The 26,016-nt window shown below is 51.6% G+C and overlaps 2 protein-coding genes across 9 annotated transcripts in view; one reads left to right on the top strand and one right to left on the bottom strand.

Annotated features, from left to right (window-relative positions):
• Positions 1 to 354: 354 nt before the first annotated feature.
• Positions 355 to 26,016, bottom strand: part of Wdcp (WD repeat and coiled coil containing) — a 37,068-nt gene continuing 11,406 nt past the window's right edge. For 4 of the 6 annotated variants that reach the window (XM_004839077.4, XM_004839078.3, XM_004839079.3 and 1 more), the window contains exons 3-4: positions 25,286 to 25,400; positions 20,174 to 22,337 (exon numbers count right to left, since the gene is read on the bottom strand). In XM_004839077.4, the coding sequence (XP_004839134.1) occupies positions 22,108 to 22,337; positions 25,286 to 25,400 (345 nt within the window). In that variant the 3' untranslated portion in view covers positions 20,174 to 22,107. Of the gene's footprint in view, positions 1,864 to 20,173; positions 22,338 to 25,285; positions 25,401 to 26,016 lie in introns of those variants that run through there. The other 2 variants (XM_021253542.2, XM_021253543.2) reach the window with 2 other exon arrangements.
• Positions 2,809 to 15,291, top strand: Mfsd2b (MFSD2 lysolipid transporter B, sphingolipid). Of its 3 annotated transcripts, none has more exons than XM_087216632.1 (14): positions 2,809 to 3,853; positions 6,862 to 6,987; positions 8,163 to 8,287; positions 8,727 to 8,850; positions 9,112 to 9,190; positions 9,274 to 9,395; positions 10,237 to 10,327; positions 10,427 to 10,548; positions 10,954 to 11,037; positions 11,255 to 11,335; positions 11,521 to 11,598; positions 11,930 to 12,073; positions 12,425 to 12,601; positions 13,193 to 15,291. In XM_087216632.1, exons 1-14 carry the CDS (start codon positions 3,794 to 3,796, stop codon positions 13,595 to 13,597), a joined length of 1,818 nt encoding a protein of 605 aa, XP_087072758.1. In that variant the 5' UTR covers positions 2,809 to 3,793; the 3' UTR covers positions 13,598 to 15,291. The 3 variants fall into 3 exon arrangements, with proteins under 3 accessions (XP_087072758.1, XP_021109203.2, XP_087072759.1); XM_021253544.2 differs by having other exon boundaries at positions 11,521 to 11,630; XM_087216633.1 differs by lacking the exon at positions 11,521 to 11,598.

The following is a 26,016-nucleotide window of genomic DNA, read 5'->3' as shown; positions in this document are numbered from 1 at the left end:
AGTAGTAAGACCCTGTCTCAGAAAACCAAAAAAACAACAAAAAAAAATGTTCACTTGAAAGTTTAAAAGTTGTAAAGTTGTTAAGCAAACATGTAGACTATGCAATACACGTTGACCTTGGCAAGCACGAACTGAATTTGCCAAGGAAGAGAAAACTTGAAAATAGCCAAACATTAGGTGTGGAATACAGTTTAACCTAAGCAACTGTTTCAAAGCTGTTGTCAGTTTTAAGTAATTAGGGCAAATGTACGCAAGTACATTTTTAATTTTACAAATTCTGATTTACTGGTTAAATTACTATGCATTATCAAAGTTAAAAATAATCATATTCGGGCCGGGGATTTAGCTCAGTGATTCCACTGCCTCCCTCACACAAGGTCCTGAGTTCGATCCCCAGTACCAAAAAAAAAAAATCCTCATTTAAAAAAAAAAGTCATTCTCTGTACGTCTCACACTGCTTCAGTGTATTGATAATGTGGTGTGATACGCATTTATTTCAGTGCCTTATTTAAATGCAATATTTTGCTAATGGTTGAACTGCTCTCAAGGATGACATACTCATCAAAAGGATCTGGGGATAATTTATAGTTACATGTGGATATATTTGTCATTTTTACTTGGCTCAGTGTGAGAAGCAACAAATATGTATTAGGTGCTTTTGTTTTAATCAACATTATCTTCATTTAATACTCAGAAATGTAAACATGATATGTTTGGTGCCAGCTTCTGTGGTGGCTTGTATTTTAAGCCATCCTATGTATCCTGAGTTGAACCAGTGTGAAGACTTGCTAGTGAGGGTTATTCCTTTGTTCTGCCTTCCAGAGTACAAACCACAAGTTTAAACAAAGGTAACGCCGGGGATTTAGCTCAGTGGTTCCACCGCCTGCCTCGAAAGTGTGAGGTCCCGAGTTCGATCCCCGGTACCACAAAAATAAATAAAAATTTAAAAAGGTCATCACACTAAATCCTTAAATAGAAGTGGCCTCTTTAGTAGACTGAGATGTGATTCTTAGTCATTTGTTTCAAAGGGTTTCTTTGCATATGAAATCACAGTAGAAATGTTTAGGATGCTAACAGGATCCAAGTCACCAGTGACCCCTGTGTTGGTGTCCGTCCTGCAGATGTTAAAGGTGCCTGCTGTGGTTGGGATTTCCAGGGGTCCAAACACTCAGTCCTGAGCCTGTGGTGCCAGCAGGAAGTGGTTGAGGCCTAGTGGGGGGAGTTTGGGTCGCTGGGGCTGTGCCTCTGAAGGGGACAGGTACTGGAAGGCTGGGTGTGGGGGCACACACCTGAGATCCCAGCACTCAGGCACGAGTTTGAGGCCAGCCTGGCCACACAGTCCAAGTTCAGCCTGAACTACACAGTGAGACCCTGTCTCCAAAAACTATAAAGGAGCATTGGGACCTTCTACCCCTTCTGTCTTTCTGCATCCTGTCCTCCCACAGTGATACACTGTCGCGTGCAGGCCTAAAAGCAACAGGCCAGCAGACAGCAACACCTCCAAAACTATGAGGCAAAGTAAACTGTAAGTCGACCTCCTCTGACAGAAGGCCAACAGTGTGTCAGTCTGTAGTTTAATTAAAAGGCAGTTGGCTCAATTATTTTAATCCTGTTTTATCTGATTGTAATTAATTTATCTTTCTTATTAAAAGCCACACTAGAAAAACATACCATCACTTTAAGTAGAATAATAGCTTTTAGGGAAAATGCTTCTGTTTTACTCTGTCAGACTCTATTGTTCTGCAGTCCCGGCAGTTTGGCCTGAGGCTCACTGCAAACACGCTGGGTCCCAGCATGCGGAGCTGCATCAGGGCATCGCTTGAGCCCAGGAGTTTGAGACCAGTGCGTCGATATAGTGAGACCCTGTGTCAAAAAGAAGAAAAGAAAAATAGCTATATAATTTTTTTAGAAGCGTTGAGAGACAGTGGTTTTCAGTGTAGTATATTCACAGGGCGGCACAACCATCACCACCATCTACTTTTAGATAAGTTTTCATCCCTTCTAAAACCCTGTACCCGTGGTAAGCACACCCTGTCCCAGCCCCAGGCAACCAAAAGTGTCCATCTGCCTGCCTGTTACAGACATTGCAAATATAATCCTCCAGTGTGTGGTCTTTGGTGAGTGGCTATTGGCAAGGCTCATCATCCTTCTATCGCCCACTAATAGTCCACTTAGGAGCATAGTACATCTCATGTATCCATTCATAACCTGAGAGTCATCGGGGTCCTTTCCACCCCCTCGCTACTTCATGTAACATGTATTCCTGCTGATGAACACTCCTGTGCAGCCCTGTATACGTGGGAGCGGAAGACGGCTTGTGGGACCCTATGGTAACATTTTGAGGAGCCACCAGGCTTCCAAAGGCTTGCAGGTGTTTTCTTCCCACCAGCAGTGGGAGAATTCTGCTTTCTCCACATCTTTCTGGCACCTGTTACACTTGTACTGTCTTCTGTTCAATTGTAGCTGCCCTAGTGGACGTGAAGAGATAGCGTGTAGCTTTGTTACTTCCCTAATGACATGAGTGTAATTCTGTGTGCTTATTGTCCACGGGTACCATATCTTTAGAGAACGTCTATTCCTTTGCCCATTTTGAAATTAGTATTTTTCTATTGAGAGTTATTTACATATCCCAATAAAAATCTCTTAAAATCTGCACGTATTTTCTCCCATTCTGTGGGTCGTCTTTTCCTTTGTTAGAATTGCGTGTAGAGAGCTGCACGTGGTGATGCACCTGTAATCCTAGCAGTCTGAAGCAGAAGCAGGAGGATCCCAAGTTTGAGTCTTGCTGAGCAATAACGGGCTAGCTGTGTCGCTCCACGTGCAGAGCCTGGGTCCAATCCCCAGTATGGCAAAGGAAAAGAAAATATATATATATATATATATATTTCCATCAGTTTTTCGTGTGTGACTGGAGATTAAACCCAGGGCCTTGGTACTAAGCTACATTCCCAGCCATTTTTTTAAATTTTTGAGATAGGGTCTGGCTAAGCTGCTAAATTGCCAGGGCTGGGCTCAAACATGCCATCCTCTGCCTCAGCCTCCCTGAGTGCTGGGATTACAGGCGTGGGCCACTGTTACATGGGGCATGGCAAAACTGCCTGGGGAAAGGAACAGGGCCTGTCAATTGCAAGATCCCAGGGCAACTGGAGGACCCAGTGTGTAGAACTGGAAAGCTCCCAAGTCCTAGGCATAGGAAAGAGCGGAAAGCCGCTGTCCTGCTTGAGGTCCACTGCAGCACTTTCAGGCGCGTGAGCGCCTTCATTTCTGCTTTCACCTCTTCTCTTATTCCGCCCAAGTTCACTCTGCAGAGCTGGCTTCTCCCATTCCCATTTACCCCGCGCTTTCCAAATGCAGGCTTGGCCCCCACGGTTTGGGGTTTGGGGCTTGTTTTGTTCAACCCTTTGTTCAAGGCAAGACCCTGGAGTCCTTTCGATTGGTGAGCGTTTCTGAAGGCCCTGGGCCTCCAGGCTCAGCACACTTCCATTCTGTGGTGCAGTCTATTCCTGCCGTCTTGTCACCATTTCAGCTTTTTACTTTTATTTTGTTTATTTTAACCGGGGATCGAGCTCACGACCTTGCGCTAGCCAGGCAGGTGCTGCGCTGGCTCCATCCCCGGCCTTGCGTTCGCCTTTGAGGCAGGGTCTTGCTCGCTGGTGGTGTTCGCTCCTCGTGAACGGGCGAACGCGGCTTGACAGCCAGCCTCCCGAGCCGGCTCCCGCCCCCGCGGCCCTGGGCGTGTCCATCCGTCCCCCTGTCAGTCCGGAGGGGCGGCGCGGGCGCTGCGAGCTGCTCGATGGCGGAGCCCGCGGGACCCGGCCGGGGCCCGGCCAGCACCCAGGCAGAGCGGCCGGCGGTGAGCGGGGGGGTGGCCCGGGGGCGCGGACAGGATCGGGCCAGGCGTCCGAGCGGGTCCTCCTCGCCCTTGGCCGGGCCGGGAGCGCCGGGTGGTCGCCTGGGGAACACGGAGGACCCGGCGCTGGGCTCCGGGGAGGGGACTCGGGCTGTGCCGCACCGCGCGGGGCCTGCACCTGCCTGGGCCCAGCAGTCCCCTCCGCATCTGTGCACTGACAGCAGCGCAAAGCACTGGGCTGGCCCCACACAGAACGTAGTGCCCCCGGGGAGGCTGAGGCAGGAGGGTAGCCTGAATCCGAGAGTTCAAGGCCACCTGACCACACAAGCCAGATCCCAGCTGTGTGCGGGGGCGGGGGGCCCTTTGGGGACTGTCATTTTCCAAGGATATTTAGAAATCTGGGGTGAGGTTAATGGCAAGAGGGCAAACTGACATTGGCAGCACAGTGCCAGCCTGGCATGGCACAGCCCGCGTGCTGTGCGCTACATGTTACTGCTCACACCTCTGTCTGGCTTAGTGCCCCACGCTGTGGCTTAAGCAAGAGGACGGACTGGCACTTGGCAGCCTCCCGGGGCTCTGAAGGTATTTAGTGGTAGGAAAGCTCCTGAGAGGCACGGGGGTCCAGAGCGGGTGGCCAAGGACCCCATTGTACAGTCTGTACCCCTGGTTTCAACTGGAATTTCTTTTGGGGGTCTGCTGCCTTCTAAACACTTGCCCTGCCCATTTAGTGGAGCAACAGACCCCCTGTGGCAGGAAAGGCTGCTGGTAGCTTCTGCCTGGCCTTACACTTTTTTGGAAGCTGAAGCAACTTTCACACAAACGTCAGAGGAACATATCCTGCCTCAAGTGTGACTTCCCCTGGGTAGGAAGCCAGTGCAGGGAGCATGATAACCCTTATCTGGAGCTCCTTCCCTCCAAGGGGCCGGCTGTGGGGTCCGCAGATAGGACTCCGCCAAGCTCATCCTAGCAAAGGCTGGGAAAGGAAGGCTCCGGCGTTTGGGGTTTGTGGTAGGCTGTCACTGCGCAGCTGGCCCAGGCTCACCTCAGCCTCCCAAGTGCTGGGGTTACAGGCAAAGAAATAGCACTCTGCAGTGTCCTGGTGACCACGTCTTGCTCAAAGTATATTTTCAGCACTTACTACATGCCAACTCTTGTTCTAGGTGCTGGAGCACATAGGGAGCGAAGGTTATAGACGCTCTGGAGAGTTTGTCTGGTAGGGAGAGGCAGGGATACATGAGGACACACCAGACAGGAAGTAGTGCTGAGAAGCCCTTGGTGGTCAGGAAGTGCCTCCAAGGGGCTGGGATTTCGGCTCACACCTGGACGGCGGGAGTCTGCCCTGAGACGCACAAGAGCCTACTCAGGTGGAAGAAATGGGACCTGGAAAGGTCCTGGGGCAGCTGCAGGCGTGGTCACAGGGAAGAGCAGGAAGGCGCCGTCCCTTCAGGAGAAGGGCTGGCAGTAAGTGGGTTAGGGAGTTTGGCTGAGTGGGCTCCTCCTGTAGGCTTCGGAGATGGCCTGGGAGTTTACTCAAACTGTAATGGCAAGTAGTTGAACACTTTCAACAGGGAGGGGACATGATCGGATTCATATTAAAAGATCACAAGCCAGGCATGGTGGGGCACGCCTGTAATGCCAGCACTCTGGAAGGCTGAGGCAGGAGGACTGAAAATTCCAGGGCAACTCAGAGACTTAACAAGACGCTGTCTCAAACCAGGTGTGATGGCACACGCTTGTCATCTCACCACTCGGGAGGCTGAGGCAGGAGGGCTGCTGAGAGTTTAAGCCCGGCCTAAACTACATAGCGAGACCCTGTCTCAAAACAAACAAACAAACAAAAAACCTAAACAAAACCTTGTCTCAAAATCTAATAAAAGAGGGCTAAGGATGTAGCTTAGTATGAAGACCCTGGGTTCAGTCCCAGTACTGCCTGGCCCACTCCAAAAAAAGTCACTATCTCCTGCGTAAAGAGTCAGTTATAGGAAACAGAACCAGAAGCACAGCAGCCACTGATAGATGTGACAGGGAATTGGAAGAGACAAGTCAAGGATGACGTCCTGGTCTGTGGCTGAGCCCCGGAGCAGTGGTGCTGCTTAGCCCAGCAGGAATGAGAGTTTGGAGGGAGTTGGCTCTGAATCCAGGAAACCGGGAGCTGGGTTATGACCACACTGAGCTGAGATGCTTGTTGGGCAGCGTGCAGCGGCACAGGGCTCAAGGCCAAATACTCAAGTTGGCTTTTGGGGTTTTTCTTGGTACCGGGGATCGAACTCAGGACCTTGCTTGCCAGCAGGCGTGGTACCCCTGAGCTACATCCCCAGCCCTCAAGTTGGGTCTTCCCCAGTGGCGTAAGGGCTTGTGAGGAAAAAAAAGAAAAACATTTATATATATTTTTTTTTCCAGGCCCATAAACATTACCTTTTGTCAGTGATAAACAGTCTCTCCAGGAAAAGAAAGGTTGGAGAGAGCTCTAACTTGGAATGTGTTCTGATTTCTGTGGGGTAAATAGTCTCACCGTAGCTGATTTCGAGTTTCCCGTGGTTCAGCAACTGGCAGGCGAAAGTCCTGAGCACCTATTGTCAGCTCAGAGGCACCGTCATTTATCATCAGAACAAGCTCGGGAAGCTGGCAGGAATACTGCAGCTGACAGATGAGAAAACAAGCCTGACAGGGAGAAAGTGATTCATTCAAGGTCACGTGGGGAGTTGCTGACAGAGGGCTCAGCTCAGCTCTCCTGACCCATCGTTCACTCCAGTTGCTGACTTGGTAAATTAAAGCAGGCTGAGGCAGGAAGCACTGGTGGAAAAGTAGGGAAGAACTTTCCCCCTAGAAAGACTTTCAGCTCATGGCTCAAGTTCTTCTTTAAAATTCTCTTACTTCCCCTCAGGATGATTTGAGGGCAAAATGGGCTGAAGGGTTTGCTGGCGAGGCCCGCAGACATCCCGGGTCCTCGGGCCGTGTGGGGCTGTCTGTCTGTCTGTGGGGACACAGGGCTGTTCCCATGTCTCCTGCAGGACAGCGGAGCCGGTCGCCTCTCACTCTGTACCAAGGTGTGCTATGGCTTTGGTGGCATTCCCAACCAGGTGGCCTCCAGTGCCACATCCTTTTACCTGCAGCTCTTCTTGCTTGACGTGGCCCAGGTGAGTGTGGGCAGCAGCCCAGTCCCCGCCTGCACCGTCCTTGGCATCTGATCGTCCCCTCCCCATCCTTGGTGGACAGCCTTTGACCCAAACGTGATGAAGGGTGGCCTCCCTAGATGATTACTGCAGCCTGTTTGTAGTAAGAAAGTGAGGAACCACGTGAATGCCCCACTGTGGAGCAGGTGGACAAGTCACTGGTACTAGACCCACAAAATGGGCCCCTGTGAAGCCACTCAAATGAATGCTCTCTACCAGCTGACTCGGACAGCAGTGCTGAACAAAGAGTAGTAGAGAAGAGCGTAGAAAGCAACCTTCTTCTCCCAGATGTGTGTGTACTGAGTGCACCCAGGCATGTCTGTACATGGTTAAAATGCGTTTGGAGGAAATCACAAGGACAGGCACCCAGGTGTTAACGTTGGCTGCAGGATGGAATGGTGGAGGATAGAAGGTAAACAAGAACAAATTTTTAAGCTGGGTGCGGTGCCACAAGCCTGTAGTCCCAGCACTTGGGAGGCTGAGGCAGGAGGATCCTTCGAGCTGGAGGCCAGCCTGGGCTACACAGTGAGTTCAAGACCAGCCTGGACACATAGTGAGACCCTGTCTCAAAAAACAAAACAAAAAAACCCCAAAACTTTTAAAAATAAAGTAGTCATGATTTAATGATACTGACCTGATTCCATTAACATCAAATTATAAATGTCAAACCCACAGAAAGAATTACATGAAAGGAAGCTCCTCAAAATGCTTCTGCAGTTGCCGCAGGATGATGAGGTTTCAGATGAGCTTTGCCTAATGGCTTTCTGTATCATTTGAATGTTTTTTTAATGAGTGTATCATTTATATAGTCAGAAGAATCAATTCAACGTTTTGTTATGGAGCACAGTGTCTGCCTGTCAGCCTGAGCGAGTGAGGGAGGCACCCGGCTGAAGGTCCCTTAAGTTTTCTCCAGGGTGACCAGGCAGAGTGGCGATGGAAAAGCAGCTGTCAGCTCCCTGCTGACCCCTTCCTCCCTGCATTCAGAGCCTCGGGCAGTCCTGGCAGTGGCTCCAGCGGCCCTTCCCGCCTGGCCTCGCTCCGGCTGGGTTCCCAGTCTCCCTCCTGGCAGCAGTGGGCATGGCTGGCACCATGTCTGCTCTGCTGGCCCTTGGCTGTCATCTCCTCCTTGTGGGTTTCAGATCCCCGCTGCCCAGGTGTCCCTTGTGCTGTTTGGAGGGAAGGTGTCCGGGGCAGTGGCCGACCCTGTGGCCGGGTTCCTCATCAACAGAAGCAGGAGGACGGGGTCCGGACGACTCATGCCCTGGTGAGCAGCCTCTCCATGCTCTGGAACCAGGAGCCTGCCCCTGGCCTGGGACAGCTGTTTGCCACAGACTCAGTGGACACCCATGGATGGTTAGGGAACAGTACTGGACAGTGCATTAGGAGCACCAGGGCGTCCAGGAGACACCCCTGGGGACTCCCTCACCATGGCACCGGGCTTGACAGGTCTGTGAGGCTCTTGGGCCTGCCCTGTGGCCCAGTGTGGTCAGGCTCAGTGGGGGCCACGGAAGGTCTCAGAGAGGAAGCGCAACTTGCTTATGTTCCAGTGTCTGTAAGCTGGGAATGGCACCACCATGCACCCGAGTGCCCCTCTGCTACCTTGCTTCCCGGCCTGGGAGCCCCGGCCCAGGCCTCTCCAGGACCAGAGCAGGGCCGGGCTGTCCCGTCCTGGCACTTCGCCCCACCTCAGCCATGCTCTGCAGGGTGCTGGGCTGCACGCCCTTCCTCAGCCTGGCCTACTTCTTCCTGTGGTTCCTGCCTCCTTTCCCCAGCCTGCATGGCCTCTGGTACACAGTGTTCTACTGCCTCTTCCAAGGCCTGGCCACGGTAAGTGAGGCCTCGTTTTCTGGGCCTGGTCCTCTCGGACGCCACTGCTGGCTGTGGCTACTGTTGGGGGAAAGAGAGGACGCCACAAGTCCTCCACTGTCACTGCCCACCCGTGCCTGGAAACTGCCTGGCCCAGTGCACCTCCAACTCTGCGGTTCAGATGACCCGTGGAGATGGGGCAGACTGGGCTCTGCGTGCCGGGATGGGGTGGGTGGTTGTGGGCCTTAAAGGACCATCCTAAGGTGCGCCGGGCCACCCCAGTTCTTCCAGGTGCCCTACACAGCGCTCACCATGCTGCTCAGCCCGAGTCCCCAGGAGCGGGACTCTGCCACTGCGTACCGTGAGTGCAGCTCAGGGTCTGGCGGGGGGGCTGCCTCTGGAGCCCCTGCCTGGCGTGGTCACTCGAATGCGCTCCGTCTCCAGGGATGACCATGGAAATGGCAGGGACACTGATGGGAGCCAGCGTCCACGGGCTGATTGTGTCCAGTGCCCACAGGTCCAACCACTGTGCATTTCCTGGGCCTGCTGCTGTCTCCCCGGATGCAGTGAGTGCCCGAGGCAGCCCAGAGCCCTCTGTGGGTCTCCTCCTCCAGGGCTGCTTCTCCACCAGGCCTCTGGGTGGTCACTGTGCCCTTATTCCTTCCCTGTTCCTCTTGCTGAGGGCATGAGCCCAAGTGCCAGCCCATCAGCAGAGCTCCCCTGGCTGCAGTCCCCAGTAACACGCACAAGAGTGAGCACTGTGATCCCTGGCGGCACCCATGCCTCCTTCACAGGGAGCAGGCAGCAGGCATGGGGTAACCACAAGGGATGCATGTGGAAGCAGCACCCAGGCCCTTCCACCCAGCTCCCCAGGGACTTGACAGGGAGCCCAGCGTCCCCGAGCTTGGGTGAAGGGCCCTGTTAGTCAGCTGTTTGTCACTGTGACCAGATACCTGACAGACAACCCGAGGAGGGAGGACTTATTTGGCTCATGGTGTCAGAGGCTTTTCCCACTGCTGGGTGGCTCCCTTGCTGGGGCCTGAGGGGAGGTGGAACATCATGGCAGAAGGGTGCATGGAGCAGAGCTGCTCACCTCGTGGCTGCCTGGAAGCTGAGAGCAAAGGGAGGACCGAGAGGAAGGCCAGGGAGCAGACAGTCCCCAGGCTGCTGCCCTACACTCCCCTCACCTCCCGTGCTGCCATCAAGTCAGGATCACAGCGATGGACTCATCCACCCAGCACAGCGCCCCAGCCCCCAACACCTTCTGAAAGCCCTGCTCTGAGCATAAGCGACTTCAGGGACATTCTGGATGGAAACTTGACAGCCCCTCTGCCCCGGGTGGGAAGCCCTGCGCCCCGCCTCCTCGGGTTGGAGACTCCTCCGTCAGCCATTTCCGTCCATCCCCAGACCCGCCTCTACTCCATCGCGGCCGGTGTGGTGGCCCTGACCTACCCTGTGTGCATCAGCCTGCTCTGGCTAGGGGTCAAGGAGCAGCCAGGTATGGAGGTGCAGTGAGGGGGCAGGCAGAAGCTGGGACCAGGTTCCTCGTGGGGGCTCTGAAGTCTGCCAAGCCAAGGCATCTCTTCCTGCATTTCAGACCCTGCTGACCCGGCCTCAGCCCAAGGCCTCGGCTTCCTGGCTGGGCTGGGCCTCACAGCCCGGCACCCACCCTATGTGAAGCTGGTGGTCTCCTTCCTGTTCATCTCAGCAGCAGTGCAGGTACCTCAGCCAGCCGACCCCACTGCCACGGCTGTGGCCCTGCTGGGGCTCCCTGCAGAGACCCGGGGTCCTGGGCTGGCCAGAGTCACCTGGAGTTTTACAGGAGAAGCCAGGGGCTGGTACTGCAAGGAGACCTGGCTGGCTCGGTGGGACTGGGGGCCCAGGTCCTGGGAAGCTGATGGCCGGGGCCGCTTTCCTCTCATGCAAAATCCACCTGGTGCTCGCTGCGCGAGGGCAGGGGGTGGACCAGGCCCCGTGCTCACCGCTGCGCGTCCTGTGTGGGCTGACTGCACCGGAGTTCAAGGTCCCGCAGGAGAGCCAGACTCAAGACCCTGTGCTTGCCCTTGGCTTCTGCGATCCTGATCCTGCTGTCCCCTCGTGCCCACACCCTGTCCGTACCCACAGGTGGAGCAGAGCTACCTGGTCCTGTTCTGCACACACGCCACCCAGCTGCGAGACCACGTCCAGGGCCTGGTGCTGACCATCCTGGTGAGGGACCTGGGAGGGTCACTTGGGGCCTGCACTGGGCCCACGTTGGCCCAGAGCTCTAGTGGTCAGCATTCTGGACTCTGCACTGGTCTCGGTCACCTTCCTTACATCACGGCACGAACTGTGGCCAGGGTCAGAGTTAATGGCGTGGTTTAAGCCGGGGCAGGGCCAAGGCTGGGCTTTGAGGTCCTGGTGTGGTGATGCTGTCTGCTCACAGGTCTCGGCTGTGCTGAGCACTCCGTTGTGGGAGTGGGTTCTCCAGCGATTTGGGAAGAAGACGTCAGCCCTTGGCATCTGTGTGAGTGAGGCAGGAAGTGAGGCTGGGGGGGCTGGAGTATGACTGTGGAGCCTGAGCCCTGAGCTGGCAGGGATGGTCCTGCATCCCTGTCTGCAGGGCTTGGCACAGGGCCCCACTGCTGAAAAGCGGTGGCTGACGAGCAAGCCCAGGGAGCAGGTGGAGGACAGCCCCGTCTGTCTCCCCAGGTGATGGTGCCTTTTGCAGTCCTGCTGGCTGCTGCGCCCATAGCACCTGTGGCATACGTTGTGGCCTTTGTCTCTGGCGTGAGCATTGCTGTGTCCTTGCTGCTCCCCTGGTAGGCAGGGGAGGCAGGGGTGGTTGGGGAGCTTCGTGTGCCTCCATAAGGGTGCTTCTTCCTCCATGTCCCCCGCTGTCCTAGGCTCCTGTATCCAGCCTCATGGGAGAAGGGGACCCTGTGAAAAGGGCACCCACGGCAGGAACACCGGGGTCAGGGAACAAGCTCATGCACTGCTGTCTGTGGCTGGTCCTGAGCAGAGAGGACGCCAGCTTGGTCTCTGTCCCTAGAGCACTCACAGGCTGCTGGCGGTCGAGGTCAAGGTGCTCAAGGGGGCTAATGTCTCGCATCTGCCCCAGGTCCATGCTGCCGGACGTGGTGGACGACTTCCAGCTGCAGCACCAGCACGGCCCAGGCCTGGAGACCATCTTCTACACATCCTACGTCTTCTTCACCAAGCTTTCAGGCGCATGTGCCCTGGGCATCTCTGCCCTCAGTCTAGAGTCAGTCCCAGGGTCGGGGAAACCCAGAGGCACAAAAGACTCACAGGGTGGGAGGAGGAGGGCAGAGCCGCCAGCCTGACTGTTTGGGATGACTCATGCCTCGGGCGCAGCTGCGCTGTGGAGCGTGGAGAGCCACCTCCCAGTCTCTGCACCTGGCCGGGGCCTTTCCTGGAGGAAGTACCCTCAGAAGCCCCAGCTTCTCCTGTTCTCAGCTCTCCAAACTCCTCTCTCTGCCCTTGGCCTGCCCTCCTCCATAATTAGGCTCATTTGGCCAAGAAATGAAGTCAAATTGCAAGAGCGGGTGGGGCGCTTGGCAGGCCCTGACTGGACAGCTGCGTGCTCTTTCTCCAGGTTTGCAGGGTACAAGGTAGGAGCCTGCAGGCAGGCGGCAGAGGTGGTGGTGACCCTCAAGGTCCTCATCGGTGCCGTGCCCACCTGCCTGGTCCTTATTGGGCTGTGCATCCTCATGGTCAGCCCTGCTCCCCGGCTGCCAGGCCAGGACACCTCCCACCAGCAGAGCCTCCGGAGGTGGGCACCCTGAGCACCTGGCACACACAGGCAGGGCCTCCAACCCCAGGGAGATACACAGAGGCGCCCTGAGGCCGGGGTGGCCAGTGCCAGCCTGCAGATGTGCTGCCCTCCTGGGGAGCCCTGCCATGGGGAGACTCTTCAGAGCTCAGGACACAATATGCTCCTGGCTCTTCCTCGGCTCCCTTGAAATACCTGGGGGACCGACTGTATGAAGACTCCCTTTGACCCGTTCATTTGCTCCCCATATTTCCCTTTTCCTCATCTACCTGTGTGACAGAGTACTTCCCACCCAGTGACTCTCAAAACTGCCCTCCACCCAGACTTCCTTCATGTTCCACATCCAGAGACCACGCTCACTGGACATTTGCACTGTTACCCCAGAGCACTGGTCTCAGTGAGCCCCAAACTGAACCCGTCTGCCCCGCACCCCCTTCTGTGTCTCTGACTCGGTGAATTAGGTCTCATCTCCTGCCCTGGAGCCCAAACCTTCAAAACAGCCACTGAAAATACCCCAGGCTCTGCGCCGGGCGGGGAGGGGCGGGGCCATCCTACCTCCAGCCTCCCCTTTGCTTTGTTCTCTTCCTTCAGGAAGAGCAGCCTCAGCCTTGCTTCAAATTCAAGAGGACTTCTGTGAGCCGAAGGGCGGGAGCCCTGGACCACCTCCCCACACGTTGGCGCAAGGCGTTGCCCTGCAGGCTGGCGTGTCCGGTGACGATTCCCCCGGCCTGGCCTGGCTCCAGGACGCCCCGGACATCTGCACACGGATCACACAGCACCTCAGGCCTGCGCCCGACCACACCAGCTCCCGACAGCCTGTGTGGCACATACCCCCAGGTGGGAATATTCCTGCAAAGGAGAAGCGCGTGGCGTCTGCCGCCCGGCCTGCCCAGAGCCTCCCCTGAGGGAAGGACAGACGCACACACAGCCGCCCTCGGCCTGAAGCTCCAGCAGACGTCTGAACACCCAGACGCCGAGACGCCACATGAACCATGAATGCTGGGGACCTGAGGGGCAGAGACCTGGGGCCACCCCGGGGAAGAAGGGGCAGCCCTGGGGTGAGGTTCCCAGCCTTCTGCTGTCACACGAGGGGACAGCTCTGCTTCTACTCAGGGACCGGGCTGACACTGAGCGCAAAGCTCACGCATTTCACCAACACAAGCTACCCGTGTGGAGTGTTCCTCTGAGACCCTATCTTATTTGAGCACAGGCACTGGAGTCTTCTAGAGCCCACGTCTTTGGGGAAGAAAGAGCTACTAAGGTTTTGGGTTTTTAAAAAACAAACTAAAGGAAAAAAGCCAAAGGGTTCATCTTGTAGAGTCTGCAGAATGTGACCGGACAGCCTTCTCGTCCCATGCCAGGACCTGCCGAGGAAGGGAAGGGGGTATCCAGTGTCCCTGAAACTCACTGCTGCCCAGCCACGTAGCCCCAGCGTGTGCTTCCTCAGACCAGGGTCACATCAGGGGGCTGGGTTCCTTTCCTCTGCATGAGACCCAAAGCTGAGACTCTAGAGGGCCCAGGGCACAGGCAATGGCTTTACGTGGCTTGGGGCCTGGGGGTGGATGGGCCAGGAAGCTCCGGGAGGCGGCAGAGGAGCTGCTGTGGGCACAGTGCCCAGAAGCAACTGCTCAGCATGACACACGTTTGCTGAACGAACAAGTGAACGTCTGTATCACCCACCTCAAGCAAAAACCACTTTCCGGGTGCCTCAGCTTCTCCCCCATAGTCTGCCGATTGGTCTGAGCCACCACTGCCATTCTTGCCCCCTTGTCCTCACAATCCACTCTTCACCCAGAGAGTTGGCCTCTGGCCCCCACAACCGGGGAGCCCCTGTGGCCCAAGAGGATGGGCGCCAGCCAGGAGAAAGGAGACAGGAGTTTGTGTACTGCTCCCGTCTTCGCCACTTGTGACTGGTTGACTTAACAAACTGGAGCTTCAGTTTCTGCTTTTGAGACAGTGCAGCTATGTGGCCCCGGCTGGCCCTAAACTCCTGGGCCCAAGCTGTCCTGCCTCAGCCTCCTGAAGAGCTGGACATTTCTTTTTTCTTTTCCTTTTCTTGCAGGTATGGGGGATCAAACTCAGGACCTTGCACTTGCCAGGCAGGCAAGGCGCCACAGCTACATCCCCGGCCCCTGGACATTTCTTTTTTGAACAAATGTGTACGGTGTTACATATACATCGGGATGGCATTAGGGGTTAAGTGGATGATACCAAGCATGTACCAGCAAGGATGCCCTTATCACTAGGCGGCTGATGCGGGACACTCTGGCTCAAACCCCACCCCACCTTGCCTTGGCTCCACCATCCGAGCCACCGAGGAGGGCATCTGTGCCTTTCTCTTGATGCGCCTTAATGTCTCGGGCAGTGTGATCTCACCCACCAGACTCTACTGCCAGCTCGGGTTCTGCTGGGCTAGCTGCCTCAGTGAGCGTGCTTCAGGCAATTCAAGCAAAACAGGACTCAGGGCCACCTCTCCACAGGAAAAATGTCTGATGACCTGTGACACTCGGCCAGGTGCGGTGGCACACACCTGTAATCCCCGGACTCCAGAGGCGAAGGCAGAGGATCAGGAGTTCCAGGGCAGCCTCGGTACCCAGTGATATCCAAGCTAGCCTGGGCCACAGAGCACAACCCCCCTAAAAAAACAAAACAAAACTCTGAGCAATAAAGCCAACACAGTCCTATCAAAATACCAGTGCCATTCTTCATAGAACTAGAAAAAACTAGGCTTAACTTCATCTGAAACCAATGCAGACTGGCCCCCCATAGCCAAACAAACCTTGAGTGAAAACAATAAAGCTGTGCAAGGCCTGGGCAGGGTGGTGCACACCTATAATCCCAGCACTCAGGAGGCTGAGGCAGGAGGGTCACTGTGAGTTCAAGGCCAGCCTGGACTACATAGTGAGACCCTGTCTCAAAAAAAAAAGCTAAAGGTATAACACCGTCTGACCTCAAAATATACTACACAAACCAAGATGTAGAAATCGCACCAGCGTAGTACAGGATAAAACAGACACATAGATCAATGGAACACAAAAGAAGGCCCAATATGTTTAGGTACCAATTCCCCAAGGTGAATGCAATTAATTATCATGTATCACAAATACATACCAATAAAAACTTTTCAAAAAGCCCAGAAATAAATCCACACATTTACAAACAACTGATTTTTTTTCTTTTTTTTTGAGATGGAGCCTTGCTATGTAGTCCAGGCTGGCCTTGAATTCACTATGTAGCCCAGGGTGGCCTCGAACTCATGGTGACTGGCCTGCCTCAGCCTGAGTGCTGGGATGATAAGTGTGACAAAGTACCCAATGAGGAAAGAACAGTCTCTTCAATAAATGGTGCTGGGAAAACTAGACTCAACATGGTTAGATAAAATTAGCTGGGTGTGGTGACACATGCCTAGAATTCTAGCTTTCTGGGAAGCTGAGGGAGAAGGATCACAAGTTCAGGCCCAGCCTGGGCAATTTAGCAACTTTGTGTCATCTGACCAGGGACTAATCTAAAATACGAAAGGAATGAATTTTTTGTTTTGTTTTGCCAGGGTCTCACTATGCATTTCAGGCTAGGTTTGAACTCACTGTGTAGCCCAGGCTGGCCATCCTCCTGCCTCAGCCTCCTGAGCACTGGGATTACAGGTGTGAGCTACCACCCCCCCACCCCCCCACCCCCACCCCCGGCTTTATCTCATTTGTTTTTCATCTCTTTTCATGTTCCTTCTTTGTTTGATGCCTAGTGTTTTGAGAAGTGTTTTATATTTGTCCACTGCTTTGTTTTTTTTCTTTTGTACCAGAGATCGAACTTGGGTCCTTGCACTTTTGGGGCAGGCCCCAGAACCACTGAGCTAAATCCCTGGGCCCCTGTCCACTGTTTTTATTGATTCAGGCAGGAGGCTAGATCTTGTCTGTATTGCTATATCCCGGCTAAAAGCAGCAATCTTTCCAGGGCTTTTTTTGTTTTGAGACAGGGCTTTGCTATTTGCTCCAGGCCGGCCTTGGCCTCAAATTGTCAACCCTCCTGTCTCAGTTTTATTTATGTAATTTATTTTTTTTGGTACTGGGGGTCAAACTCGGGACCTTACACTTGTGAGGCAGGCAGTGGCACCACTGAGCTAAATCCCTGGCCCCTGCCTCACTTTTATTGAGGCCATCCTCCTGCTCCACACTTTTACTTATTTCTAGGTACTTCCTATTTTTTGGTGTACTGCTAATGACTCTTTTTGTGGTACCAGGGATCAAACTCAGCAGAGCCCTAGCATTTAATTACAACCCCAGCCCTTTAAAATTTTTGAGACAGGGTCTCATTAAGTTGCCTAGGCTTGTCTCAAATTTGCAATCCTCCAGCCTCAGCCTTCTGAGATTCTATAACCTGGGGTTACAGGTATGTGCCCCTGTACCCTGCTCTTAACATTTTAAAAATTATATTTTATAGCCGGGCAGGGTAGCTTATGCCTGTAATCTCAGTACTCTAGGAGGCTGAGGCAGGAGGAACACAAGTTCAAGCCCAGCCTGGGCAACTTAGCTGTTTAGCTAGACTCTGTCCCAAAATAAAAAACACAAAAGAAATTGGCATGTAGCTTAGTGAGAAAGCCCTGGCTTCAATCCTCAGTACCACCATATTTTTTTAAAATTTAAAGAACTAAAATTATTTTATAACTTGCTGGTATATGAAAGTACAATGTTTTTGTTAATCTACTATACTTTGCTGTACTCTCTTATTCTAATAATTTGCAGATTCTTTTGAGTTTTCTATGTAGGCAATCTTCTCGTTTATAACATGACTAATTCCTTATTTTACTGTATTGGCTGGATCCTGTGATGAAGTGTTAAGAAGAAACACTGACCATGGGCATTGTTGCCTTTCTGCTGATCTGATTGGTTGATTACATCTTTTAAAAAATGTTTCTCCAGGGCAGTGGCAGTCCCTGTAATCCCAGCACGCAGGAAGCTGAGGCAGGAGGATTCCTAAATTGGAGGCCAGCCTGGGCTATAGTTTTCAAGGTCATCTAGAATACAGAGCAAGACCCTGTCTCAAAAACCGGGGGGTGGGGGGGTGGGGGGGTGGGGGAGGTACATGTTGGCAGAACACAATCATCACACTCCTCATGGGGAGTTGTAATGTACACAACACATCTCAATTCCTTTTGCATCCCCTTCCCACCCCCTCTATTTCTTGGTCCCCTTCCCACTCACAAAAGATCTTTCTGGGTCGGGGATTTAGCTCAGTGGTTCCGCTCCCTGCCTCACAAGGGAAACGTCTGGAGTTCAATCCCCAGAGCAACAACAACAAAAAAAGATCTTTCTCCCTGTTTCCTATTATCAATCTTTTACTTGGCTCCTTGTATTTTGTGTTTCTCATTTAAGAGGAACCATGTGACAGTTAGGCTTGTGTGTGATTGATTTCACTGAACATTATGGTCTCAAGGTGCATCCATTTTCCTACAGATGACTCAGGTTTATCCCTCTTCGTGACAGAGTAGTACTCCATTGTGTATAAATACATTTTCTTTATCCACTCAACTGCTGATGGACATAGAGGTTGCCCCCACAATTTAGCTATTTTGAATTGTGCTGCTATAAACATGGGTATACATGTGTCATTGTAATATGATGTCTTTAACTCTGGCAGGGAGACATCTAGAAGGGGAATGGCTGGGGAAAAATGTAATTTCCATTTTTAGGTTTTTGAAGAATCTCCATCCTGAAAACAGATGCAGGGCGGGGCAGCGGGACAGAGGCTGGAGGGGGCCCCGGATGCGGGGCAGCATGGCATGGCACGTAGGGCAGCCATAGCGCCGGGGACTACTAGCTTTTCTTGTGGAGCTGCACTGCACAGATCGCTGACACTAGACCAGTCCAGAAGCGGATGGGGCGTGGCGGGGGCGTGGCGTGGCTGGGCCGGCCCACTGTCGGAGAGGCCGAGCCAGGGTAGTTTGGGTGAGGTGGGGGAACTGCCCATCCCAACTGCACCGTGTGGGCTCTGGGGTCGGACAGAATTGCACCATCGGATCTGGCCTTCCAGAGCGATCCTATGCGGACTCCCCTTACCCTACCGCTGTCCTGTGGCGTTGGCTAGCGGCACCATGGTTGCACCAGATCCTGCAAATGCTAGGGTGAAGGGAAAAAACATCATCTACAAATGAAAACAAGACTCATAATTCCAAGAAAAGTACTCAGTTAAAGCCAGAATTGAACAATCAGCAAACTATTTCAAGACTGAAATAAACAATTTACATACAAAAAGAAACAGTTCACCGACAAATTTTCACTAAAAGGACCTCCGGAGTAGTGTATGTTAGACTGTTGTGACAGACCCAAAATGAAATGGCTCCAGCATTAAAGAGTTCTTTCTAACAACCTAGCACGGATATTGAGATCTGATAGCTACTGTCCTCTGTAAGGAAATCACAAGTCACAAAAAGGAGACAGAGATAAACTGAACATCACCAAACTTGAAAACTCTTACTGTGTTTCAAAGGACACCATAAAGATAGTGAAAGAGAAAAAAAAGTCTCCGTCCTGATTTCCGTAATGGTTGTACTGGTTTACATTTCCACCAACTATATAGCAGGGCCTCCCCACCCCACCTCCACTGCCTCTCCAGCATTGTTTTTTTTGTTTTGTTTTTTGGTACTGGGAATTGAACTACTCGGGTCCTTGCGCTTGTACAGTAGGTGGTGAAACCACAGAGCTAAATCCCCGCCCAGCATTGTTTTTTTGAGACTGGGTCTTGCTATATAGTCCAAGCTGGCCTTGAACTCATTTTGTAGCCCAAACTAGGCTCAAAATTGTGAGGATCCTCCTGCCTCAGCCTCCCAAGTACTGGGATTACAGGCGTGCACCACCACACCCAGCCCAGCATTTATTTGTTTTTCCTAGTACAGGGGATTGAACTCCGAACCTTGTGCTTGTGAGGCAGGTGCAGTGCCATTGAGCTAAATCCCTGGCCCTTTGATTTCTTGATCATAGCCATTCTTTCTTGAGTAAGGTGGAATCTCAGTGTTGTTTTAATTTGCATTTCTCTAATGGCCTGTGATGTTGAACATTTTTTCACTTATTTACTGGCCATCTGCGTTCTTCAACTAAGAAGTGTCTGTTCATTTCAGTTTTCCATTTTTATTGGGTCTTTTATTTGGGGGGGTCTAATTTTTTTGTTTGGTTTGTTTTTGGTACCAGGGATCAAACTCCAGTCTTTGAGCTTGTGAGGCAGGCAGCAGATCCACTGAGCTAAATCTCCGGTCCAGGGGTCTAATTTTTTGAATTCTTTATATACTCTAGGTATTACTCCTCTATCTGAGGAATTGCTGGTCAAAATCTGTTCCCATCCTGCGAGCAATGTGAAGAAGAGGCGAGAGCCACCCCCAGACTGACCAAAGCCATGCAGCATCCCGAGCCTGCATCCTGCTGCTGTTGCCACCCTCTGGAGAGAAAGGCACCACCCTCCATTTGAAATGAAATATGAAGAAACAATTTATATTCTGGACTGCATGCCCCAGAAAAAGATACAAAACAACATACACATATATAAAATCAAGAACCTTTCTCTATACCAGAAATAATCACAAAAAAATTCCAAAACATTCAAAACAGCCACAAAAATAATAGCGATTTTATTGATGCATTCATAGGATTTGCCTCGAGAAACAGTGATTATAACATTCACACTGCTCTCACTCAAGTCCCTTAGGCCCCTCTGGGCTTGATACAGTTGTGATCTCACTTCCTTTGCAGATGGGGCCAGACCTCAGACTGTCCTCAGCCGCCACGCTCCGACCACTGCTCACAGACCAGCAGCCTCCGCCTCCATTATCCCGGCAGTTAATGCATCTGAACCACAAATGGGCCCTCACTTCTCTCCTAGCGAGCCCAGCTCCATCTCCATAGACTATGACAGACAAGCAGGCTTCCCAAGGGTACCCAGTATCATCTTTCAAGACAACTTAAAGGGGTGTGTGTGCTAATGGACCTTCTACGGCAGGAACAGTGTGCTGTCCAGCCGCTCCGTGGGGACTGAACCAGTGGCTCTTCATGAGGGCGGTGAGGAGCGCTGTGTCCATCTAAACTGATTCAGGGTTCTTTCATTATCCAGCTGGCACTTTAGCCATAAAGAGAAAGCTGGTACTTTTCAGAACTGCTGTACCTCAGATTCAGAAACATTTTCAACTTTCTTATATACTTTCATAGTTTACACACTGATCTCTAAGGCTGGAAAGAAAAAATATCTAAATTAAAGTGACAAAAAGAAAAAGAAAAAAAGAGAGAAAAAGATAAAGTGCCAAGCTGGGTTACAGGTGTGGCCCAGTGGCAGAGTGTTTGCATGGCGTGCACAGCGCCTGGGTTTGGTCCCCAGGACACACACACAAAAAGTGACAAGTTAACTAACAGGGCTGACCGTTAGGAAACTTAGGATACCATAGCTGAGAAACAACATAAAGCAACCCATTTCAGGGAGATAATCAGAGCAGCCACAGCAGGAGGTTGCTCACCTGTGACTGACCGCCAGGGCACTAACACATCCGGAGTTCCAGGCTCAAATCACAGGGAAGTGTATTCCAATTCAGCAGTGTGTGGACCTCTGTCAGCCACGTTTCTCCGTTCTTGAAGGTTTTGGGGATATTTTTGCTCACTGGTTTGGGTATTTTGAGACAGGGTCTCACTATGTAGCCCAGGCTAGTGCTGAACTCTCACTCCCACTGCCTTATCCTCACAAGTACTAGAATATAGGTCTGCCCCACCACAGCTGGCTCAAAAAACGTTTCTAAATTTTAAAAGATATTTTTTGTTCTTTTGTTTCTTGGTACTGGGGATCGAACTCGGGACCTTGCGCTTACAAGGCAGGCGGTGGAACCACTGAGCTAAATGCCCGCTTTTTGTTTTGTTTTGACACAGGGTCTCGCTATGTACTCCTGGCTGGCCCTGAACTCACTGTGTAGCCCAGGTGGGCCTTGAACTCCTAGTGATCCTCTTGTCTCACCCTCTCCCTCCAGTGCTGGGATTACAGGTGCGCACCATCATGCCCGGCCAGAACAGTTGAAGGAAGCAAGAGAGTTGGGTTTAAATCCTGGGAGGAAAGGCCAACGTCAGAGCGACCTCCAGCCCCAGGCAGCCCTGGAGCAGAAGTCATTTTCTGTAGCATACGCTCCGTGTGCCATAGCAGCGCTCTCGCCCTCGACTTGGAGCCAAGACAAGCAACGGTGCTGACCCCAGTACGGCATTAACACTGCTTTGGACAAGGGACACAAAGCTTCAGAGAAACCATGAGATGCAAGTCACAGGGCACCAGCGTGAGTTTGTTCTAGGTGGTCTGCCCTTAGATGCAACTCTATGGTCACGAACACGGAAAGCAACCACATTCCGAGCCATCTGACAAAGACACCGAGTACGGCCACTGGCCAGTGTGCCTCGGCCGGGGAGGACGGCAAGGCCACCAAGACAGTGCCTCAGCTGTGACGCTGTGAGACTCACCCGAGTCCAGGGTGCAGAGCGACCCCGCCATCATAGGCATCAGGCTGCACCATCCACGTGGCAAGGACAGCCAGGGGTGTCCGGGCTCCGGGCAGCAAGGTCTCCAGAGCCTTTGGGCGGAGGGACAGGGTCCTGGCTGTGAGAGAGAGAGTCCCTGCAGACCTCCGAGCGGCGCGGGTTGCCATCCCGCACGATGAGCACCTGGGAGGCTATGAAAGTCAGCGGGATGAAGCCTTCACTGTCAGCAGAGAGCAGGATCCAGCAGGAGTCTGCAAGGAAAAAGAAACATCAGGTAATTTAGGGCATCAACTCCATAAAGAAAAGAAGCCTACAAAAAGAAACAAAGCCAGGAATCCCAGCACTTGAGAAGTTGAGGCAAGAGCACCAAGTTAGAGGCATGTTTAGGTGACACATCCAGTTCAAGCCTGCTCATGTATCACATCCAGGGGCAAATTCCCTGTGATGAGTGTGATCATCATGTACATCCAAAATGTACCAATAAATGTTTTGCTAAAGGGCCAGGGATTTAGCTCAGTGGTTCCGCTGCCTGCCTTGCAAGCGCAAGGACCTGAGTTCGATCTCCGGTACCAAAAAAAAAAAAAAAAGTTTTGCTGAAAAGAGACAATCAAGCCTGCTCCAACTACCCCATAAGACTGTTTCTCAAAAACAAAAAACAGAACAAAAGGAAAAAGCTATGCATGGTGGTATGAGCCTGTAATCCCCACATTCTGGGAGGCTGAGGCAGGAGGATAAAAAGTTCAAGCCTATTTTGGGCAACTTAAGAGTCTCAAGACCCTGTCTCAAAATAAAAAATAAAAAAGAGTTGGGGATATAGCTCAGTGCAAAGGTCCTGGGTTCAATCCCCAGTATTGAAAAAAAAAAAAAAAAAAAAGTGGCAGCAGAAGAAACAGATGACTAAAAAACATTTTTTTTTTTGGCACCAGGGATCAAACCGGGGACCTTGTGCTTGCGAGGCAGGCACCAGAACCACTGAGCTAAATCCCCGGCCCTAAACAATTTTTCTTACTGTAATATGATAGTTGATAATGAAACTCCTCATCATAAGACTTTACAGAGAACAGGAGATTTAAAAAATGGAATATTACTTAGGGTAAGCTGAAGTGGGCATGGTGGCACATGCCTAGAATCCCAGAACTCAGGAGGCTGAGGCAGGAGGATTGCTAAGAGTTTACTGGCTGCCTGGGCTATAAAGTGAGTTCAAGCCCAGCCAGGAATACATAGCAAGACCCTGCCTCAAGAAACAGAGAACACACAACTTTAGGATTAGGATAAGGTTAGATGATCATCCAAAGTCAGTCACTTCGGTACAGAATAAGAAGCACAGGCCAGGTATTTATCACCCAGTGCTATACATGTGAGCGGTGTGTGTGTGCGTCTGTGTGCGTGTGCACACATTAAGGGCGGTATCAAAGTTCCCACCCTGCTGACATGTTCATCAGCTTCTCCAGAAGCCCTGAGTTGCGAACGCTATTCTACGGAGGAGCATTCCTTGCTCTGTAGATCTGTACTAACCCACTAACCCACAGACATCCAGAGAAGCTAAGCTGACAGCAGAATGCAGGGCTGCAGGACATCCCGAATGATTTGTTCTAGGGGACTTAGGGCCTCTAGTGTAACTTGAGTGTGACCCTTTCTGGATCCTTCAAATCTGTGTCTTACCTTTTGACCTGTGATTTCACTTTTGAAAATCTGCACTTCTAAAAATAACATACAAAAATATGCAGAGAGGTTTTTCTTAGTTATTTATAATGGTGAAACACTGAAAACCACCTAAATGTGACAAAGAAAAATACAGCAAAGTATTAACCCATTCATTTAAAATGGCAATTACAACCCAGGTGTGGTGCTGCACACCCATAATCTGGCACTCAGGAGGCTGAGGCAGGAGGACTGCAACAAGTTCGAGGCCAGCCTGGGGTACATAGTGAGTTCAAGGCCAGCCTGGACTACACAGCGAGATCCTGTCTCAAAACAAACCAAAAAGATGAAATGACAATTATAAAGCCATATCATAAATGCACATGTCAATACAGAAAAATGCTGTTACGATGCTGTCTTACTTTCCTCTTCACTGGGACAAAATACCTAACATGCACAAGGTGAAGCAGTCTATTCTGGTTCGCATTTTAGAAGCTGCAGTCCTCACATGGTCAGAAGCATGAGGGAAGGGTCCTGGCAGCTGGGAAGCAGAGAGATGGAAGGGAGAAACAGCGTAGCTTCCAGGCTATGCCCAACGATCTGCCTTTTCCCAGCAGGCTCTGTCCCGTAAGGGTACATTAGCTACAGGGCCCCCATAATTCAATCATAAGAACTTGGGATACATCTTGATACAAACCGTTACAAAGGTTAAAGGGGAAAAAGCAAATATGTTATGTTCAGTGTGGGGGCTACTCTTAAAAGAATGAGCCCTAAGAAAAGAGCCAGATTCATCTGATGACCGTGACCACCCGTCAGCGCTTTGCCACGCAGGAGTGTCCTTCTGATCTCCGTGCTTGCTCCACATTACAGTGACAGTTCCTTTAAGAAATATTCTACAACGCTGCTATTTTCTCTTTTAGTACAACAGGCGCAGGTGAGGTAGCTATGTGGTCTCCTTACCACTGTTGTTTATTGCTTTGTAACTCTTTCTGGTCTTTTCAAGTGCACATTTAATTGTTTCATCTATACTTTAAATTCCCCAAGAGCAGAACCCGTATTTCCCATGTGTTTTGGAACCTCTAATTGGCCTGGGTACAGAACAGGCAATTAGTAATTCTTGTCAACTACCTAGTGAATTACAGAATGGTTTCCATCCTGAATGTTTGGTACAGATTATTATTATTTTTGGTACCAGGGATCAAACTCAGGACCTTCTGCTTGCAAGGCAGGCGGCGGCACCACTGAGCTAAATCCCCAGCTCACAGATTATTTTTTCTTTTTCTTGGCAGTGTTAGGGGGTGAATCCAGGGCCTTCACACTGACCTACATCCCCAGCCTTTTTTAATTTTAAATTCTGAGGCGAGGTCTCACTAAGCTACCAAGGGTCCAGGCTGGGCCTGAGCTTGCCATCCCACTTCAGCCTGGGAGTGCAGGATTACAGGCACTTGCACCAGACCGGGCTGACAGGCTCCACTGGGTTACAAGCAGGAGTTGCAGAAATAGGGGAAGGGTGGCAGGGGTGGGGTGGGGTGGCGTGTGTATTCTGAATTTAACCTACCGTGCAGCATTTCAACAAGAGAGAGACCGAACATCTGCTGGATCATACTGAGCCTCAGTTTGCCACTGCAGAGAAGCACCATTCTTTTTTCAACAGGACCTATATAAGAAGGTTTCTTCAAATAAAAACAAAAGTTGTTAAATTGATTCAAAAAGCAAGAAGGGGCTGGAGATTTAGCCCAGTGGTTCTGCCACCTGCCTCGCAAGTGCAAGGACCCGAGTTCGATTCCTGGTACTCCCCCCAAAAAAGCAAGTTAACATTTCTTTCATGGGCGTCGTTGATTTTTTGAGACCGGGTCTTGGTATGTACTTCAGGCTGGCCCTGAACTCACTGTGTAGCCTGGACTGGCCTCAGACTCACAGAGATTCTCCGGCATCATCCTCACAAGTGCTGGGATTACAGGCATTGCCATCACTCTCCGCTCTTTGGTTCTTTCAAAAAACTTACATTTGGGCTGGGGATTTAGCTCAGTGGTTTTGCCGCCTGCTGGGCAAGCGCAGGGACCTGAGTTTGATCCCCGGTACAAAAACAAAACAAACCAAAAAAACCCTACATCCTAGGGCTGGGGATTTAGCTCAGTGGTCCTGGTGCCTGTCTCGAAACCACAAGGTCCTGAGTTCGATCCCCGGTACCAAAAAAAAAAAAAAACCTACATCCTTGAATTGATGGAATAATAACAGTTTTAAGAAAACACTAATTAAAAAAAAATTTTTTTTTTGAGGCAGGGTCTT

The sequence above is a fragment of the Heterocephalus glaber genome, unplaced genomic scaffold (assembly GCF_053883595.1).
Source record: "Heterocephalus glaber isolate CG9 unplaced genomic scaffold, H.glaber_assembly_v1.0 deba00001457, whole genome shotgun sequence".
Classification (NCBI taxonomy): Eukaryota; Metazoa; Chordata; class Mammalia; order Rodentia; family Bathyergidae; genus Heterocephalus; species Heterocephalus glaber.
The sequence above is the reverse complement of the archived record's forward strand: the minus strand, read 5'-3'. Positions and strand labels throughout refer to the sequence as shown.

Excerpts from the sequence above, each read along its gene's own strand:
- Mfsd2b (XM_087216632.1), top strand. The coding sequence starts at position 3,794 with ATGGCGGAGCCCGCGGGACCCGGCCGGGGCCCGGCCAGCACCCAGGCA. Across the intron at positions 3,854-6,861 it reads CCCAGGCAGAGCGGCCGGCG|GACAGCGGAGCCGGTCGCCT; the intron begins GTGAGCGGGGGG and ends TGTCTCCTGCAG. Across the intron at positions 11,336-11,520 it reads CGTCAGCCCTTGGCATCTGT|GTGATGGTGCCTTTTGCAGT; the intron begins GTGAGTGAGGCA and ends CTGTCTCCCCAG.